The sequence below is a fragment of the Propithecus coquereli genome, unplaced genomic scaffold (genome assembly GCF_000956105.1).
Source record: "Propithecus coquereli isolate 6110/MARCELLA unplaced genomic scaffold, Pcoq_1.0 Scaffold208, whole genome shotgun sequence".
In the NCBI taxonomy this organism is placed as follows: domain Eukaryota; kingdom Metazoa; phylum Chordata; class Mammalia; order Primates; family Indriidae; genus Propithecus; species Propithecus coquereli.
In genome coordinates this window covers 1,596,747-1,617,069 of record NW_012145856.1, presented here as the reverse complement: position 1 = coordinate 1,617,069, position 20,323 = coordinate 1,596,747, and the positions used below count along the sequence as shown (strand labels likewise).

At 50.5% G+C, this 20,323-nt stretch overlaps 1 protein-coding gene across 2 annotated transcripts in view; it reads right to left on the bottom strand.

Annotated features, from left to right (window-relative positions):
* The window catches only part of POLR1A (polymerase (RNA) I polypeptide A, 194kDa), a 74,848-nt gene that overhangs the window by 4,852 nt on the left and 49,673 nt on the right, over positions 1-20,323 (bottom strand). For both annotated transcript variants that reach the window (XM_012644253.1, XM_012644254.1), the window contains 14 exons: positions 19,708-19,891; positions 16,894-16,976; positions 16,618-16,776; positions 15,619-15,717; positions 14,465-14,617; positions 12,727-12,809; positions 11,528-11,693; positions 10,402-10,623; positions 9,273-9,487; positions 7,184-7,351; positions 6,115-6,250; positions 5,475-5,632; positions 1,528-1,654; positions 69-182 (listed from right to left, as the gene is read on the bottom strand). In XM_012644253.1, the coding sequence (XP_012499707.1) occupies positions 69-182; positions 1,528-1,654; positions 5,475-5,632; positions 6,115-6,250; positions 7,184-7,351; positions 9,273-9,487; positions 10,402-10,623; positions 11,528-11,693; positions 12,727-12,809; positions 14,465-14,617; positions 15,619-15,717; positions 16,618-16,776; positions 16,894-16,976; positions 19,708-19,891 (2,067 nt within the window). The remainder of the gene's footprint in view (positions 1-68; positions 183-1,527; positions 1,655-5,474; positions 5,633-6,114; positions 6,251-7,183; positions 7,352-9,272; positions 9,488-10,401; positions 10,624-11,527; positions 11,694-12,726; positions 12,810-14,464; positions 14,618-15,618; positions 15,718-16,617; positions 16,777-16,893; positions 16,977-19,707; positions 19,892-20,323) is intronic.

Sequence of the window (20,323 nt, the reverse complement as noted above, 5' to 3'; positions counted from 1 at the left end):
CCCTCCAGGATAACAGAAGAGGAGGGCGTGAGCACAGTCCCTTCACCCTGGCTGCAGAGTCCTCTCACCTCCTCCTCCTGCTTCTCCTTGCGTTTGGCGTCAGAGGCATCAGCGTCCCCCTCCTCAGCTTCGGCATCCACAATGTGCCTCTCGTCTTCATCGTCATCGCCTTCCTGCTCTCCCTGTGGTTTGAGGAAAAAGACTGATTAGCTCCAATGTCCAGTGCCCGGTGAACCCATCCATCCACCCACTCACCCTTCTACTCCCCTCCCCCAGCCATCATCGCATCCACCTACCACCCTCCACCCACCAGCCCACCCAACCCAACCACGTCTGCTGTCTGACCCTGGACTCCAGGCCACCTTTCCTTTAGTCATCTCTGCATGCACTGCTTACTTAAAAAGTCTTTCGTTTTTAAAAATTAAAAAACAACAAAAAAAATGTACCAGAGCCTTCCAAGTTCTTAAAAGAAAATGGTGTAAAATATTGTCCCAAATATTTTTGATCCAATCCAGGAATCAAAAAAATTTGGAACAATATTTTTGAGGAGGAAGGATTGTCTTCGTGGAAAACTAAGTATTTAAAAAATTAAGTTATTTCTACCTTTCTCCTAGTTTCTTTTTGTCTCCTTTAGAGTGAGTTAAAAATTAAGACCGGGCAGCCTTCCAAAGACAGTCCATGCCCACTTGTGCTTGAGTTAGCCAAGTGGTGAACCCGCAGGGCGGGAGAGACCCAGCATTTCCCCTGGTCCAGGCCAGCCCCTGATTTTAAGGGCGAGGAGGCCAGCCCCTCATTTTAGGGGCGAGGAGATAAGCCCAGAGAGACGTGACACAGCTGAGACCACATGGCCTGGCAGGGCAATCCCAGTCCACAGAGCACCCTGCACCCAAGCAGGCTCACTGCTGGCTCAGAAGACACCCAGGGACCTGCCCCCATACGACCCATAGGTCTGGCCTGCTTCTGGGTCTCCTGGCAGATGTGGGATTATTGTTCCTGGACTATTTGCTACCCAGTGGTTTTTCCCTCTTCCTTTCCTTTTGTCACTGCGGCCTGACTTCCCTGCTTCTAAACACCTCTCTGGTCCCTACCAGTGCTCTGCGGGGACCTCAGTTCATCTGGCCTGGGGAAGTCAGAAGACAGAGCAAAAGGAAACCAGAGAAAGAACTTTCAAAGGCTCAATGCACACCATTACCTTGAGCCTCTCCTCAGGGTGAAAACCAAGTATAGACGGGCCTTTGAGAGCAAAGAGTTGACATCCCAAGGCCTGACCCAGGGGCAGCCAGGACATGTTGTCTGGCAGCCTCCCCTGCCTGGCCCATTAGGCCCGAGAAGCAAATGTGGCTTCCCAGCACTCTCAGAAGAGCAGAAGAATGCTAGGTAAGCGGAGAGCTGGGCCGGGAAGGGGCTTAGGCGCACAGGAGCCTTCCCAGAGCCTTCCCAGGAGAGAAGATGGAGTGAGCTGCTGCCCCATGTGCTTCCCTGGGACTCTGCCTCTGTGGGTCCCCTGGGGGCTCCCAGGGCACTCACCCGATTCGTCCCAAACTCCCCAGTGCTGTCCAGATCCCGCTGTGTAGCTCTTCGAGTGTTTACGCTTCTGAAAGCTGATGCTTTGTTATTCTTCTTTCGGATGGATTCCATCAGAAGTTTAAAGAATCTACAATGAGAAGAAAGCCACGCAGCCCTGTTTAGTACCAGTCCCCAGCGCTCCCCTCATTTCTGGGTTAGGATGTTGAGGGAGAGGAGACAGAGGCTGAACCTCTCCTATCTGCTCACTTTCCCCTTCTTGTCGTTTCTGAGTGGCACGTGGAGTGTCAGAAAGAACGCCAGCCCCACGGCCCACTGGGCTGGTCTGAACATGTGCTCTGCCATCACAGCTTCGGGCTTAGCAGACAGCTTCCTGCGCTCTGTCCCCCTTGTCTGGAAAATGTGGGTATTCATATATATCGTGCAATCTTATTACTTTTTTTTCCTTTTTGGCAGAAGGCAGAAGGGCAGGACTCAATCTTATTTTAACGATTAGAAACAACTCCACGTCCAACTGCTTTCACAGGGCCTGGCAGAGTGGGTGCTCAGTAAATGACAGTTGTTGGTGCCGTGGTTGTTGTCTAACACGGAAGGCAGAGTCTACCGCAGGACAGGGGAACTCAGGGGAAGACCAGGGCCTTCCCCCACCTGCCACCCATAGCGTCTCCAGAAAGTGGTGCTGCTTGGGCCAGAGAACTCCCGTCGCCTTGGAGTGGGAGCCCTGACAATTTCATGAAAGGATAAAGACTTGAGGAAGTTTCAACAGATTTTCAAAAGGCAGAACAACTTACTTCTTGGTGATGAATTATGTCAACAGGTTAGAACCAGTTTACAAGATCCAATCTGAAGCTCAGAACCTGGAGGGTCTTTCCTGGCCTCACCCCTTCCTCCTGAGACATCTATTGTTAAGGTCCCTTAGGATTCACCTGTCCCCTTCCCACTTCTTTCCTCACATAACCTATTGCCTGTCTTCCCCATCAGGCCATGACAGCACACTCAGAAGGACTGTTCATGACTGTACCAAGTACCAGAAGCTGCACACATCCACCCAGATGTCTTGTATTTGCTGAGTGCCTATCCTGTGCCCGTCATGTGCCAGCCCTGGGGGCAAAGCAAGGATGAAAAGATGGGCTCCTGGCCCTCAAGGAGCTTAGAGTCTTCATTTGAAGGCAGGTCAAATGTATACTATTTTGTTCATTAAAAATGGAAGAATACCACTCTCCCTCCTCATTATTTTAACTTTTTAAAGGAGTACATGATTTTGCTGAGGTTTCTGCTACTGGAAGAAAAAAGGCTCGTCATCCAATAATCCAATGAAGATCTTATACGCCAGGCGCTGCGGATGGGGACAAGAGGGCCAGATGAGAGGAGGCTGGGTTGGCTCATAGTGACTGCTGTCTGGAGGTTGTGCTGTTGTCAAACTGTGGCAACTGAAAGGGAACAGGAGGGGCGGAAGGGAGGCAGAGAAACCTCCCATTCCACATAAATAATTACGCACAGAGCACATGACCCTTGGCTGTTTCCAAAAGTGCCTGGCAACAGCTCCACCACCTGCTGTTTGGAAAGTTAGGTTCACAGAAGCTGTAACTGCAGAGACTGTCAGCTTGGTCATCTCATGGCTGGGGACTGGGGCTGGGACTTACACCCTGACTGCTAGCTCAGTGCTCTCTCCACTTCACCTCCCCGCCACCTTCCAGATAATTCACACAAAATTCAAAGAGATTCAGGGGACCTTCAAACTTTGTCCGTCTCTCCCCTGTCTATTCTTTTTTTCACCAATCTATATCAAGTCTCATGTTCACAAAAGTAAGAACAACAAAAAAAGTCTCATGACCATGAAGCTGGGAGAGAAAGAAGGGAAGGGAGAGAGGGAGGGGACAAGAGAAAGAAAAGGGGGAAGGGAGAAGGAGCTGCTGAGGGGACTTAGAAGCACACGCTCCCTCCCACTTCCTGTGGTTGCAAAGGCCTGAAAGCAGCTGCTTGGCTGCTGGGCCTGACAAAGGAGTGCAAACCACACCCCAGTTCATACACTGCTCTGTCTTTTATCTTTGCCTGAGCCCTCAACCCCATTCCATGGGAGTTCCCAAGGCTACCTCCACCAAAAGCTACTGCATGTGGCTTTGTTTATCACAGCTTTTCGAGTACATGCGCAAAACACCAACTAGGAGTTGAAAAAGTACTTCACTGCTGGGAACAAGCCAGGGCTGTCGCTCATCAAGAAATTTTAAAAAGCAATTTTCTATTTTCAGTTTCACGAGGTAATGTAAGTAACAAGTACCCTGGCACAGGCTGGTGCAGGCCTTGTGCCAACCTACCTGCTGGGCAGGCCTGGGCCTCACGTGGTGAGAAGTGGGGCAGCACTCTGCCCACTCTTGAGAATTCTCAAGAGGCCACGAGATCCAAACTCCCATTTCTCAGAAATGGGCTACCAGGCAGGTACGAACTCCCGCTGCACTGGGTAGTTACGCTCTTCACAGTTAATTACGGAGCTGGCAGGCTGGTGCACATACAATTCCCCTGTCACTTGGCCCCAAGTCCCCGACAGTGTGAAGGACTGCTGGATAGAATGAATTTTCTTGACCCAGGTGGGTGCCGATGCAGGTGCTCCCCAAGGCCCAGACAACAACTTCTTCAGAGTTCATGTCAACTGAGGCAGGAACAACCTGGCCAGTGACCCTGTCCAAAGGGCTAACCTCACACTCAAGCTCACCTGCCCTACTATCTTCCATCCCAAATGCCACCTGCATAGATGGCTGGCCCGAAGCCAGGCCACATGATCAGATGAGAGGAAGAAGAGTGCTGAGGGCAGAACAGTTGCTCTCTCCTGGCCACGTCTGCCCCTGTAACTCGACTGGGAATGGGCACGGCTCTGTCTGTGTTTGGGATGGCCAAGTGCAGGGAGCTTTCTGCCTCTGCTCGGCCATCGGTTCTCCGGGAAGGCCTGAGAGCTGGTCTACATTAGAGGCAGTGGTCAGTGGCCCGTGGCCAATCCTGCTGACAGATGGGATCCACTTGGGTCTTACCAGGCTTTTAAAAACATATGAATAAGTTGCTCATGTTTAAAAGTTAGGAAATTTCATTTTTATAAAAACAAAAGCAAGCAACCAAACAACCAAAGAAAGAAAGAAAGAAAAATAAAAAGGAAGGGGTGGCTTGCTTTCTTTTAAATCAGAGGATCTGGCCACCTGGCCCACATTTCTGCAAGGTAACAGGTCTCTGCAAAGTGACCAACACTCTTCAGTCTGCCGGGAGGCTCCCAACCCTGCCTCACTGGCCTGTTACCTGCCAGGCTCTGCAGCCATTGCGTTTGCACTGCACCATCTGGAGCTGCTGAGCTGAAAGGGCTTCGCTGGCTCTTCCTGGCTTGCCCCAGTCCCAAAAAGCCCATCCCTCTGCTCTATGCACTCAGCATTGTGGCCTGTTCTTTTCAAATGTCCAACAGTAACTTGAACTTCAGAGAAAAAGGATGTTCTCCCTGTCAGACAGGAACCAAAATTTCTCTGCAATAAGCCGCAGGAAGCCCTGGTTATAGAAGCGGGTATTGAGAGCAGCATGCCATCACCACATTACTCATTATTCACAGAATACAAAGGTACCAGGAACCACATTATGCTGCCTGCAGTCACATCCTAGCAAACATTAACACCAAGTGCTAGTTTGACACCACAGAAGCACCACGTCCTCTTAAGGCCTGTAAGCACGAGAGGACAACAATCTTGACCCATCAATCTGACCGGAAGTGGGATCAGGGAGTGATATGTGGCCAAGAAAGTAACACCCAGAAGCCAGATTAGGGGTGAGGTTTCCAGATCAGGCTGCGGGGCCTGCTGTTTCCCTAAGCACTTCCCTTACAGGGCTCACGTGGGCAAAGGCGTCCAACCTCCGAGAGCCCTTCAGCCAGGTGCATTCTCTAGGTCAAGGTGAATGACAATCACGATCTGAGCCCTGACCTTGTTTCCATGAAGTGCAGGATGTCCTCGGGTCTCAGGCATTTCTCCTGCTGGTAATATGCATGTGGCAGGAACTCAAACCGCAGCTGGTACACTCGGAATTTGTTCTGTTTTTCTCCTATACAGAAGGACTCCTGGACATCAATTTTCTGCAACACCTAGAACCAGATGGACAGAGAGAACCCAACTTGTCCAGGTCCCAGATGACTGTGCACTGCAAGTGGGTTATAAGAAACCCAAGGGTTTAGGGAGACAGCATCTGGGGCCACAGGTCAAATCCCCAAAGAAACCCCAGTGAACTCAGCCAGTATGGATCCCTCGGGGGGTCCATAGGCTGTGGTTAACTCCAGAGAATGGCCCCAGCCTGCTAGGAATAGGCTCCAGTGGAGCTGGTAAGTTAACCCAGGAAGCATGTTCATTTTATATTTTAGGCACATGAGGATGCTGTGGAACCAGTAATTATCTTAAAAGCTTCTTAATGTATCCCTGTTCAGCACCTGGCAGAGACAGCTTATCTCTCACTGGTGGGAATCTGAGCTCAGCGCCTAAGTAGGCAGCAGAGTCTGTTCTTCATGGATGAGGAGGACATAGGAATGTGCCTCCACCCAGTCTGTAGCCCAGGTGCAAGGGAGACAGTTACCTCCCCCAGGCACACTCTGGTGAGCTGCTTCTTCAGGCTCTTCACTCTCTTCAGGGCTTTCTTGGTGTTGAACACGGGCACGCTCATCATGGGTGTCTTGATGTTGGCGCTGGCCACCATGAGAATCTCCCTCAGCCTGTTACAGAACAAGGGCACATCTGAGCACGAGCAGCAACCAGACCCCTGCTTGTGTGAAGCTTTTAGTAAAGATGTCAGAGTTCTAGGATCTGAGAGAGCCCTTGGGATCTCACAGGGGAGTGTGCTGGATCAGAGAATCCCCGCTCTGGCCCTGTGTGTGACAGTGAGGGACTCGCCAGTCACCTTCCTCCTTGGAGTGCTGGCTCCTAGAGGGCCTGGCTGTGTCTGATGCTTGTTTCCTATCACCTGTGTCTTACAAACGGCAGGTGCTTACTGAGAGCTTATGAATGAATGAGCAACTAGCACCCACGGTGCTCCTACTGCACTTCGCTCACGAGCTCAGTCAGCCCTCAGAGCCCAGACTCGGTGGGTCCCTGCCTCCTACATTCCACAGGAGGGCACCCTGAGGCTGGGGAAGTTCAAGAACCTGTCCAGAGTCCATCTGCTAGATAGTGGCAGCGCCAGGGACCAAATGCAGGTGAGTCTCACCCCATGCTCTTTCCCGTTGTCCAGCAGTCATCATATTGCAGCATGCATACGTTCAGCTGAAGGGCCAGGACCACACAGGTCACCTTCTATGCGAATGGTGCCCCATGGAGTTGGGCAACCAGGTGCCCTGCGGGGGGCTTGTTAACAATGGCCATTCCCGAGTCCCCTCAGGGGTGAATACTCTCATAGCATCCCTGGTAACTCTGGTGCAGGAGTTGGCAGAGGGATAAATAGAGATCCTAAAAGGTGTGGGCACTGAGACAGCCACAGAAACCAGTTGGGCTCTGGAAATTCCAACCCTGATCCCCAATCTGATGACAACCTCTCTCTCTCTCACACACACAAACTCACTCTCCCTCTCATTGAAAAATGACTCCTTCCCCAGGAGAGGGCTAAGACAAATCCCCTCCACCCCACCCCATTCACCCCTGTGGCCTCGCACCTCGGGATGCCCAGGGTGACGTTCATCTCGCCTCTGCCTGCGAAGTGGAAGGTGTTCAGGGTCATCTGTGTGGAGGGCTCTCCGATGCTCTGGGCAGCCAGCAGGCCCACGGCCTCACCCGGGTCGCAAAGTGAGCGCTGCCACTTCAGCTGCAGCAAGGTCCTCAGCCTGGAGAGGGCGGGGGTGGCAGGGGTCAGGAGCAGGCACCGCAAGACTGTCAACACCACCTGAAATCAGAAACCTGAAACCTCTACCTCTCTCTGGGCTTGTTTTTCATGGGCAAATGACCCCCGTAATCTTTAATTTCTTGCTAGTGATCCTGGATGTCACCAGCAGGAATTACACAGCACAGACCCCAGCTCAGTGGCTGAAGGTCTAGATGTTCACACTCGGGATAGTTCATGTTTGCTTGAGAACGTCACGTGTCCACTCTAGGACTGTTACCATAGCCCTCTAAGCAGTGAGAATTTCTGGGCTCATTATTCACATTCTCCTTTGTTCATTCTTCCCCCCAACTAATTGTGACAGTTTTGGAGGGGGCTCAAACCTTCTGCTGTACAAATTAGAAAGAGGTTCACAATAGCAATTATGGGCTATTGTAGGGGGAGGCAAAGGAAATGTTTATTTTCTTAATTAGTGCAAATGGCTGCAGACCACATCAGAAGTATCCATGCTGCAAAATTCTGTAATTTACTAACCCCTCTTCCTATGAAAGCTGGCCCTTTAAGAACAGCCACTAGGAGCCCTGTATGACCCAGCACGTGGAACAAGGATGGGGCTCAAGTGCGGAACGTGAGAATGAATGAATGGGGCGAAGTACAGTGCCACAGTAGTAGAAAGCAGCAAAGCTACGTGTCTATGAAAGTTCTTTTCGAAAGTGAGACTTTTCGCTAACCCATCTGTCTTTTCTCCCAACCACTTTAAACCATTGAGGTTTGAGTGTATATCAGTGTTCCTGACAGGAAAACCTTCAATTACTTCCAGAGCCTTAGACTTCCATCCAGAGAGTGCTGCTTGCTCAGAGATCCCCTGCAACAGCTGTCTAGGCAGAATTGCCTCTTCCCCTTGGCCCTCCAAACCCAAGCGATGCTGCCCAAGGCAAACCTCTTTGCCTGAGACACAGCACAGTCAGAGGGACCAGGTTGTCCTTCTGAGGGTAAACGCAGCCTCCTGAGGTGCAGGGATGCAGGTGGCAGGTGGTTGTGTGTGTTTTGGGGGAGGAGTCAGCATCTGGCTCTCTCAAGGAAAGCCCAGCTGGCAGCTGGGATATCTTGGCTAGGAATCTGAGGCCTGGCTGGAAAAACCACTTTAAAGGGCAAAAAGAGAGCCCTGCCCCTCCCCTCTGGTTCCTCCATTCATTTGTCCTTGCTTATCTGCCTTCGCTGTCTCATCTCCCAGCTGTCAGTGCCAACTCCCCAGGCCCTGTCAACCTTGCCATGTGCCTCGCCAGGTTTCACCAGGGCAGGGCAAGTGGCCAGGTGAGGGCAGACCGTCTTCCAGGTCTGCAGGCCAGGCTTAGGGAGCTGAGTGGGAAGGATCCAAGCAGAGCAGGCATTCCTGGCCTCCCACCCACCTACGCCACAGGATTTTTTTCTTTTTTGTGGACTAGTCCAAGCCAAGGCCACCACATGGTCCTTTCTTCCTCAAGGCTTCAAAACCCAATCCTCAAAGGATCATTGGTATAATCACATCCAAGCTCTCAAGAAAAGCTGAGACATGGTGTCCTGGGCAGGGATCATCTTGCCCTGGGTCACAGGGTTGGCAGCAGCTGAAGAGTGAGTGCCCAGATTCCCTGACTCTCAGTCAGCTACACCCACCATACCAAGTGAGAGACCATTTCTGCAAACCTCTGTCCTAGCAGATCACTCTTCCGTGTCCTGGCCCAGATGGTGGTGTCCACTCCTGCCTACCTGTGCTTGTCTGCCCTGAGCCCTCAGGGCTGCAAGGAGCCTCTGGCTGTCTTACTCCCCGCCCTCCAGCTGCAGTCTCAATCCTAGGAAGTCGCCCTCTTCTTCCCAAGTAGGTAGGGAAGAATCTAAGAGAAAGATTCTCCTCCTGCATGTGCTGTGCAACAAATCACTGTCATTACCTGTCGAGAGAAAGCTCTGATTTCTCGTAACTCTGCTCTGTTTGAGCCGCCCACTCTTGACTGTAGTCATCAATCTTTTTCTCAAACGTTTCTGACACTGATGCAAAGTAGATGTCTGGGCGCCAGATGGACAGACAGGGGTCAGGACAAGGGGCTGCCTTCTTCTGGTATTTCCTTCGGCTCTGCTCATCTAATTCATACCACATCCTCAACATCTGAAAGGAAAGAAGGAAGGACAGTCTCAGCTATGTGGGAGGGCACCAGGAAGAGGCATTTCCTCCCAGGATACCCGGTAGCAGAAGGAGGATCAAAGGCATCGGCTTCAAATGAAAGTAAAGGAAAAGTGTAAGACAGAAACCTTACTGCAATGAGAAACCACCTCAACATTAGGAACATTGAGAGACTTAAACCATCACAGGGTGTGCTGCCTGACTGTCACTCTAGAAGCTCTGCACTCTGGCCCTTTAAGAACAGGCAGGGCGACCATGTAATTTACTGTATGACTGGGACCCTTTCAGAGTAAAACAGAGCATAGTTAATGATTGTGCTAGGACAAGATGCAAAGTCAGGATGGTCCCAGGCCAACCAGGACACGGTCACCATGAGCCAGGTGACTGTGCTGGATCCCTGTGTTTCTCCCGGATACAGGCTCTTTCACATGCTCTGTGCCCCTAAGGCTGTCCCACAGCCACTGCTGCAAAGAGCTCCCTGCTTCTGGCTCCCAGCTGTGCCCGGCCAACGGCACCAGCAGCAGAGGAGACGGCGGGAGGAGGGTGAAGCTGGGCGTTTATCTCCCCTCTCCCATGGATCTCCATCCAGGGCTCCTGTCCAGTGGCCTCTGCCCATAGCCACCCTCTCCACTTCTGGTGACTCTTGCCTGTTTCTTTACACCTGGGGTGGTGAGGAACCCCAAAGTCATTAGCCCCAGTTAGTTCCCCAAATCCTCCCCACATCCTTGTAAAGATTCCCCTCCTTCCATTCCCATTTGAGTGCCACTTCTGTTCTGACCGAGGGTGAACAGAGCTGGATTTCATTATTATAGCTCTATTAGGAAAACAACCCTTCATCCCTCACCCGCTGACTGAGCCTGGCTGTGCCGGGTACTGGGGACATAGCCTCCCTGAGTCACCTGCTGAGTCCTGGGGCTGCGGCCGTTCTGGTTCTCGCCCTCAAGGTTTAGGGCTTTCACAGCTGCCTGCATCTTCTGGGAATAACTCAAGAAGGCGCCTTTTCTGAGCAGGGTGCTGGAATGCCTGCTTTGCCATTTTTTGATGGCTCTGATGTGGCGGAGAGCTTTTTGGGGATCTGCTCTGGATAAAACTTCATGGAGATGCTTCGATTTCATGATCACCTAAACAAACCAACCAACCATACAGGTGAGATGAATGAGCCGGGGAGCAGGACAGAAGAGCCATGTTGCACAAATGCACGGATCCAGGTGGCCTGCACAGAGCCCTCACGACAGGGCCGAGCACCCACTGCTAATCAGGGCATTACTTGTGCAAACCAGACTTGGAAGCCAATGGTCTCAGGAGCTGAGGCGGTCACAGGAAGGGACTGGCACACTCAGAGCCCGTCTCAGAACATGAGGGAGTATCAGGGAAGAAAGGAAGAGGGGAAGAGTGAAGGCCAAAGCTCTGGGACAGGCACCAGGATGGAAAGGATCCAGCACTTGGAAGTGTGGCCCTCAGTTCTGCCATCAGCTCAATGACTTTGGACAGGTCACATCGGTTTCAGTTGCCCAATGTGCAAAATGGGGTGCCTGCTCAGTCAACGCTGATGGTCACGACTCGGCAGTAAGGTATGACACGAGAATCACAAGCTTGTGTCAGATGGGCCTCGGTCCAAACCTTGGCTCTGCCACTCCCGGTCTAGTTACTTAAGCTCTGCTACTCAGCTGCCTCAGCTGGAACCCAGGCAGAGGAACGCCTGCTCCCCTGCACTGCCATGAAGGGAAAACCACAGCATTTGCAGCGTGCTCCAGTTCAGGGCCCAGCACGTGGCAAAGGCCCTCGAGCAGTAGCTGCTACTCCAGAGGTGCGTGTGCCCCCCAGCCATCTCACGTGAGGTCCACAGAGGGGCTTTGACACCGTCAAGTGTTTCAGGGCACTGGTTGGTGCCTTATAAACCCTTCCCACTCTACTTTCCAACAGCCACTTGGACTGGGCCGCCGAGCTCAGGGTGCTTGGGTTCTCTAATCCCAGGGTGGGAGGCCCACCTCACAGCCCCCAGGCTCCGCGGCTCTGACACCCTACCTCGTAGTTGCTGGCCAGGAAGGGGAACTGCTTGGGCTGCAGGAACTGTGTCTTGGGGATGTCCAGGCCATCCTCCCCGTATAGGAACTGCACCACGCTGCCGTCACTGTCCCGCACGGTCAGGTCGTACTGCACGACCAGCCCCTCCAGGTGCTTGATGATGCATCTGCAAGGATGTTAGCTCAGCCCTTCCAGGCCCAGTCCTCCCAGGGCAGCCTCTGATGAGGGCGGTGGGGGGGGGGAGAAGAGGGGGTGCTGTTCTGCAGCGAAGCAAGACTCCGGGACAGGCTGGCTCCAATACCCTCCCAGCCAGGGGCTGCACTTCCTGATGGTTCTCCAGGAGGAGGAGGCTGCAACTGTGTCACTGAGAGGCTTGGCTGCCTCTCTAGCCCAGAGCTGGACCTGGGCTCCCACCTAGTCCAGCTGCTGGGACTACTGCCTGCCCCTTCGCGCTCCTGCATGCAGAGCCCTTTGGGATCCTGGTCGCTTGGCATTTAGAAATGCCATTTATAAACATTGGCATTTAACACTATCCCACAAGGCAGGGGACGCAGGGGAGCAAGTAGAGGATTCTCAGACTCGGTTAGCCCAGTGACTGCCAAGGACACTAAGGGTATTAGGAACTAAATGCTGATGTGACATGCCTCACCTGGTGGCCTTTTTCCTCAGTCCTCCCTGTGGTTGGCGGCCTCCCTCAACCTCTCCTGCTCTTCGCCCTGGTACTAGCCCCTCTGGCCATTTGCTTATCCCTCTGGTCATTCTGCCTCAGTTTCTCATCCTGCCAACCTAAGAGGGAGTTTCCTGGGAGTCTATGTCCCTGTCCCCTCTTCCCCATGAGCTGCAAGGACAGAGCTCAGTGTTAGTCACCACTGCCTCCAGAAGCTGAGCCTCTCAGGGGGCAGGAAATGTTGACCACTTCCCGAGACCTTTTCCTGCACCCATAGCTTCCCCCAGGGAACAACAGACTCTCAGAATGCAGGGGCCCTTTGTAATGATCCTCTGAGCTCAGGCCCTACCAATCCTATAGAAAGGGAAGAATATCTATTGTTTTCTATCTCAGGACATCCATGGAAATGTTTAAAAAGTTTTTCATCCAAGGAATCCTAAGTGAATTGTCAATGACAGTGTGGAAGACAACAGAGGTGAAGGGCCCTGGGACACTGACCCCCATCTAAAGGGGGCATAGCAGGTGCTTTTACCTTTGGAGATAGCCAGAGCGGCTGGTTTTCACAGCAGTGTCGACCAGGCCCTCTCGCCCCGCCATGCAGTGAAAGAAGAACTCCTGTGGAAAGAAGGATCCAAGTGCCAAAGGGGGCAGTGAGGATGGTGTGCTTGCTCAAAGGCTTAGGACAACACCTCCAGCAGCCTGTCCTGACAAGATGGGCCATTCCCTTCCCTAGGACCTTGGCTTTGGTGGTTCCAATGGCCCCCAGTGTCTTTTGTCCCCCTCTCTGGTTCTCTTGTCTTACCTTGCCTGAAAGTGGAGGGAGAAATAACAGCTCCCGTTTACAGTATTACACTGCACGCCCCATCTTCTAAACAGAAATGGCACTGGGGCTGGGCGTAGTGGCTCATGCCTGTAATCTTAGCATTCTGGGAGGCCAAGGCGGGAGGATCCCTTGAGCTCAGGAGTTTGAGACCAGCCTGAGCAAGAGTGAGACCCCCGTCTCTACTAAAAACAGAAAAAATTAGCCAGGTGTTGTGGCGCGTGCCTGTAGTCCCAGCTACTCAGGAGGCTGATGCAGGAGGAGTGCCTGAGCCCAGGAGTTTGAGGTTGCTGTGAGCTAGGCTGATGCCACAGCACTCTAGCCCAGGTAACAGAGAAAGACTCTGTCTCCAAAAAAAAAAGAAAGAAAGAAATGGCACTGGTACCTCACCATTGTTCAGCGGTTCAGCCCACGTGTCTGAATTCTGCTCCCAACAACGGCAATAGGGATACAGGGTATTTTTCAAACTTTTTAACTACAACCCACGGTAAGAAATACTGTATTGTAAATACAACAGTAATCAGCAAACACAGACTTCTATATATATATATATATACACACACATGCATATAAAGACAGCTAACTCAACCTAAAACCTTACGACACTACCCTATCCCTTTACCATGGGGATAATTTCTGATGTTTTCTTTACTGCTCTATTCTGTTTCAGTACATAAAGAAATGCTTGTGCCTACCCACTACAATGATTTCATGATCCATGCTAAGGGACTGCAACCAGAATTTGAAGAAATCTGGTCTACATGAACCCTATACCATCCCTGCCAGAGGCCATGGATGACCACTGGGGAGTCTCTATGGGGCCAGGGGAGGAGCCCTTGGAGCAGTCGGTGGCCTTGGAACAAAGGGTCGGTCCCCTGCACAGTCTGGACTTCAATGTCTGATCACAGAGGTCGTCCTTTCAGAGATGTGCTAGACCAAGGAACAAAAGGCACTGATATTTAAAAAGCCATTTCTGACAAGTGTGAGGAGAAATCCTTCTCTTAGGGGAGAATTCTGCTGTTGATGAAGCAAAACTAGGCATTTGCTAGAGCTAGTCAATTTTCCCACTGTAAAGGAAATAAATCTCTGTCATGCTCTTGTTGGCAATGAGAGCACTGGGGTGGGTGGCAACCCCTTCCCAGCTGCCTTCCAGTGTAGGTAAGGACTGGGTTAGAGGTCAGACAGCTGAAAAAGGTGGAGCTGGGATTGGTTCTGTTCATCTTTTCATCTATCTGCAAACATTTACGAGCACTCACTACGTGCCAGCGTGTGTTACGCTCAGCGTTACAACAGTGAACGTGACATGGGCTCTGAGGCCTAGTGGGAAAGCAGCAAATGGCATTTATCACTTGACCATTCTTGCTCAAAGTTATTGGTGGGGGCCACAGGTGACCTATCACTGAGCCTAGGAATGAGGGGAAAAGCCAAATGGAAAAACCAAAGTACATACAGGAGGCTTGATGCCAGTGAGGAATCTGCCAGTGACAAAGCCGCCAGCCCTGGGGGTGAATTCATAAGGCTCAAAGCAGGGCAGGGACTTGCCAGATGCCATCAGCGGGGGTCTCCGACCTTCCAATTCAATCTGGCCCAGCAGACACGAGATCTAGGGGAGAGGAAATCCAAAGGAAACTGAAGATCCACATGTGTGTTAAACAATGCTTCGTCCTAGCAGGGAAGGGATCATCTGCCCTTTGGGAAAAGCTGCACAGAGATCTAGTTCTTAAAGGCCAACCTACATTTTTAAATGAACCAGAGACAATTTCATTTCAAGAAAAAATAACTGCATTTTCCTTTTGTTGATTGACCTAGATTTTCACATTTGAAAATGGGTGACGTTTGTAAAAGGAGCCGTGTCTCAGAATCACCATGTTACACCTAGAAAGGACTTGAGGGTCCTACTGGCAAAATGGAGGCCCACAAGAAACAGTAGTTTATTGTGACCGTCACATCCTAGAGCCAAAGAGAACTTAAGCTATTGAGCTGTTTGCTTAGAGAGCTGTCTACTAATACTCTTGGGTGGAAGAGCAGTGTGTCTGGATTTCACTATTTAGTCGGGGGGTTTCCTCTTGGCTTTTAGCCTTTCAAGCCCTTCTCTACTGCTCCACCCTCACCACGCAACAGGTGGTCCTTCAGACCCTCTCTAGGTCATCAACATTTAAAACAAAAATCTTGTTTAAGATTTGTGTTAAGACCGTGCAAATGCCATGATAGCACTATGATAATCCAAGCAGATAATGGGCCTCAAGTTAAAGGTTATGAAACCTTCAGGACACTTAAAATGTAACGGTATGAAAAAAGCAGATCATGTAAAATGGCAGCATCTCAACTAAGATTATACACGCAGTATGTGTGTATCATGAATATATGTAATATGGTAATATGTAAACTTATTATATATCTACGTTACACATATCATATCTGCATATTTATATCTACATCTGCCAAAAACATTGACATGTTAACAGTGGTTAGCTCTTGTAGTGATTTCTATATGCTTTTCTCCTTTTCAGTGCTTGCCACATTTTATATGGATTGTGGATTCTTTTAAAATCAGAAACAAACCTGAAAACCACCTCCTGCCATCACCCACCCCTTTGCTCACACCTGCATCGTGTTCACGGTTGAACCTTTGGCTCCTGACTGCACCATCATCTGCAGGTTGTTCTCTGGGAACTGTCTGTGCAGGCCAAAAGGCATGCATGCCTGCAGATTAAATCAACACAGTGGTCAGTGACTTTACCCCCTTTTAAAATCCCACATTCAGGAGGTAAAACCAGGATGCAGAAGCAATAAAGCTGGACTATTTATCCAGTGGTAAGCACCAAAGCCCACCTAGTAAGGGAAATCCTCATTTGGCATTGCTCCTTTTGCTAGAACACCTACAGAGAAGTCACACAGGTTCCCCCCTCACCCCTTGCTCTCTCAACATCCTCTGCCAGGAACTCTGAGGTTCCATTCACTGGCCAAAGTGCAGCAAAAAGGGAGAAGGAAAAGGAGGAGCAGAGAGGCCAGCAGATCCAATCTGTGATTCTAAAAAGGAGCTTGAGAAGGATAAAATTTAAGGTGATGCCCTTGTGAATTTGCCAGCAGAGCCTGGCCTGGGTCCCCACACAGCTGGCAATGATCACCAATGTCTACATCATGTCACATTTACCATTATGTCGCCTGAGCCCCATGTGGGGAGCAAGTAGAGGGCAGAGGTGAGACTTCAGCCCAAGCCTTCACCCCTGGCTCCACTGCACAAGCAGCAGTGGGACTTTGGCCTTTCATCCTGCTCATTCACCTGCAGTGGCCCCATGGGAAAGATTTCTTCAGCCTCCTTTAACGCAGTCAACCAAAGTAAAATCATTTAAAAAGAAAAACAGCACAAAGTGTTCTCTCTTAGCATTAATCTAAGGCCTGCCCAGACCCTAATTAGGTGAGGAAACAAAGCCCTGGGCTCTTCAAAATGATAGACTCCACCCTTCTCATCTTGCATCGCACCTAGGCAGCTATCAAACAGCCAAACTGCTCTGAAGAGCACCAGGTGAGAATCGAAATGTAATTTTTTAAAAAATCAGCATTCAAAATAGTGGGGATAAGTGCAGGCAGTGCAGGGCTAACCTTGTTAATCTCATTGCTGTAATGGTTCACTTCCTCTTTGAACTTCAGATCAATCATGTTAAAATCCCTCTGGTCTTTGCCCAAATGGGCATCCTGCCATTTCTCTCGGATCTCATCACATGATGTGGCTTCTGGCAGGTTTAATGCAGCCCTGACAGCCTAGAATGAGAAAAGGAACACATCAGAGGCTGTGGCCAAATGAGGCAGGTATGGGTTTCGATCTGGCGGACACCTGACCCTTCTAGGGCAGGCTGTGGCCTTGCAGTCCCGCCTTACCTGGGACCCGCAGTGGGTGGATTCTTCAATGATCTCCTGTCTCTTGGCGTCTGCCTTTGGCTTCACCAAAATGTCCTCCACGCCTGTGAAGTGAAACAGACAAGTTTGAGGGGACCGGGTCTGACTTCTTACCAAACCGTAAACTTGGCGAGGTCAGGACGCAGAGCCAGACCTCTAAAGCACCTGAGTAATGATGATGATATTAACATCATTATTAATAGATTGCTATTATCTCCAAAGTGATTACCAGGGCCCAAACCATATAATTCTCATTTTACAAATGAAAAAACTAAGGCTCAAAGTTGAGCTACTCGCCCATGGTTACAGAGGTAGAAAGTAAACCTAGGCCTGAGTCACAAACTTGTGCTCTTAGCCACCAACTAAACTGTCTTCACTCAATAAATATGTGTTGGATGAGGGGCTGGAAGTGAAGAAGAGGTTTTGGATGAAAAGCTCAGTTTAGGGAAAGAAGAGGGGGAGAGAGAGAGAACATCCCAGTTTGGGCTCCCAGAAGCCACATATCCCAGGGTCCACCCTACATAGCTGTGAGAGTGCAGGCACACACACAGACACGCTCGAGCCTGGGCGACAGGGACCACCCCTGCAGGCTCCTCAGCACTGCCTCAGGAGGGTGCAAGCCTGGGTCACTTCAGTTAAGCCCGTCCTTCTAGCTCAAAGAACTAAAGACTTCCTCGCCTTGGGCATTAGCACATCTTTCCACTTTCAACTCTCGATCAACTAGTTTATGCCTATATCTGGACTCAAAAGTCCCTTAGCCAAGAGCTGAGTGAGAAGAAAAACAATGGTTGTATTGTTCAAAAACTGGGGCTAAAATATCTGGAATTCCCAGTACGATGTCCTGGAAACCTGAAGGCTGCTCAAGAACACACTTCAGTGAAAAAGGAAAGAAATATTCCCTTTGTGAGCAAGCCGCAAAGTGGGCCCATCTGTGGGGTCAGTGCCAGGCCCTCTTGCTGTCCCCTTCACTGACCCGTCTGGCTGAGAAGGGCTAGAGTGAGGTCAACCTCTCTAGCCTGCCCTCCCTCGGAGCCCTACTCCCCGCCTGGTGTTACTTCCCTTGCTTCCCTAGTTGCCTCTGGATTATCTTAGCACTCGGGAGGCCATGCTCTTTGTACCACGTGCTAAGCAGAGCTGCAAGGGTGGCTTGTTTGTTAAGTTTGGTCCTCATCATGAGCTAGGTGTGGGATCTTCCTCTGTGTTTCATTTTTAAAGCACCAGGAACTTTTCCTAGTTAGCAGAAATCCTTGTGCTTATTCTAGGTCACCATCTGAAATTGAAATCCACATCTTACAAGTGTGAGGTTCTTAGTCATCATGCTTCGCTTTCTTCAGTTACCCTGGAAGGGACCCTAGTCTGGTTCCCAACTGGAAGTGGGTGATCCTGGAAACAGATGCCTCCATCAGTGGTTCAGGCCCGTTAGAGGAATCAGGTTAGGGGAAGGTAAGATTCAGGTCCCAAATAGACTAATAACTTATAATCCTTATCCTGATAAAATAATTAGACATATATATGCCAAGATGTTTGTTTAAGGGTGCTCATCCCAGCAATAATGCGAAAACCTGGTAACAGCCTAAATGTTTAATTATAGGAACTGTTTAATAAACTATGATACATCTACACAAATGGAATAATCTGTAGCCACTAGACATGAAGATATAGATTCTTATCAACTGACTCCAAAGGGCATTTAGAAAACATTTAGAAATTGGGTAGGCAGGTGGAGAAGTAGACTATAAAACAGTATGTAGTATAGGATCCCATTTTTTTCAAATGTATTTGTACCAGAAAAGTCCAGAAAGAAAAACACGAAGTTGATATTAGTGGTTATTGTCCGGCAACTGGATGCTGGGTGACTGTAAGTTATCTTCATGTCTGTATTTTTTTTTTACTTTATTTTTTTAACTTTTCCACAATTAAATATATCATATAATTAAAAAAAATGAAATGTGTAACGCAGGCCCCAGCACTGGGGCCAATAAGCAAACCATGACTGCGGTGGGCCCACAGGCCCCAAGCTTGGGTTCCCACCATGTCTGCATGCAAGTCCATGAAGCAGAGAGCCCTCACTTCCACCAGCAGTGGTATCATGAACTAGACAATCCCTGTGCACACGGTGGTGCGTGCTCGACACGCAGCATCTCGCTTCACCCTCACAGCAACAGTGCAGAAGGGCTTGGACGTGGCTCTGTGTCCACAGAGGTGCAGCATTCTCAATCAGCTCAGCCTGAGGCTGAACCCTTGGGCAGTTCTTCTGATGTCAAGCCCACCCAGCACACGGAGAAACAGCACACGTGTTTTCTTTATCAAAGCCACTTTCCTAAAACAGTGTGCTCTCATTTCCAAGGTGCAAACCAGGCAGCTCCTCTTCCTGTCTTAGGATCACCCTGACAGGTTTGCCCCAGCACGGTGTTTCCCAGAGCACTGATTTGCCCTACTGTGTTGGGAAGGTGTAGGCAGTTCTAACAACAGGAAGACCCTTAGTGGAGCAGGGATGGCCCAGAGAATTCTGGAAGAGCACGTGCAGGAGAGAATGGGGGTGTGTATGAGAAATCGTCCTAAGGGACAGAAAACTATAAAGGAACAGAATGGACATGGGGACAGCAGGGGTCGCTCTGCACTGCGGAGGGGGAAGAAACACTGGCTGTGGGGCAGGGGCAGCCACGTGAGGACACCTTTGTAGAAGGAGCCTGGCCGCTCCCCTGGAGGACAGTAGAGCTGGGGGAACAGCATGGCAGCCGTGCTGGCTACAAGAGAAGGGGCCAGGCCTCTGCTCCAGGAGAGCCCACCACTCACCCAAGGTGAAGCCTCTGTAGAGCTGCAGGTAGGCGGTGAAGAGGCGGGCCAGGCAGGTGAGAACCCTGCCGCTGGTCTCACCACCGTAGATCTCATAGCAGCAGTGGACAAGGCCATAGGCGGAGCTCCCGTAGTGCGCCTTGTCCAGCACCCCACAGAGCAGCTCCCCTTCCCTGATGATTACCTGCAGAGGGAAAGGACACTGATGCCAGGTGGCAAGTGATGCCTCCTGTGGAAGCCACTGCCCTCCCCTACTCCATGTGTGTTACCCACATTGTGCATGTCCCTCTGCTGTGACTGCCTCCAATCCTTCATGGGAAGAAGCAGGGCATACACGAAACTAACATTATATATGTATATTTCTAAATAAAGGGGGTGAGCACATACCATTAATTTCTTTTTCAGAGACAGCACACTATATAACACATACACTCTTCAGTGTGTTTATATGTCCCCCTCCTCCCGACACGCACCACAATGACTCAAGGTCAAGTACCCTGTGACTGGAAATGAGAACACCTAGAGCTTCAAGTTTGTAACCATGACCTTGGCCTAGGTATTCCCTCCCTTGCACACTGGGAGTAAGAACAACAAAACCTTTCTAACATCCCCTAAG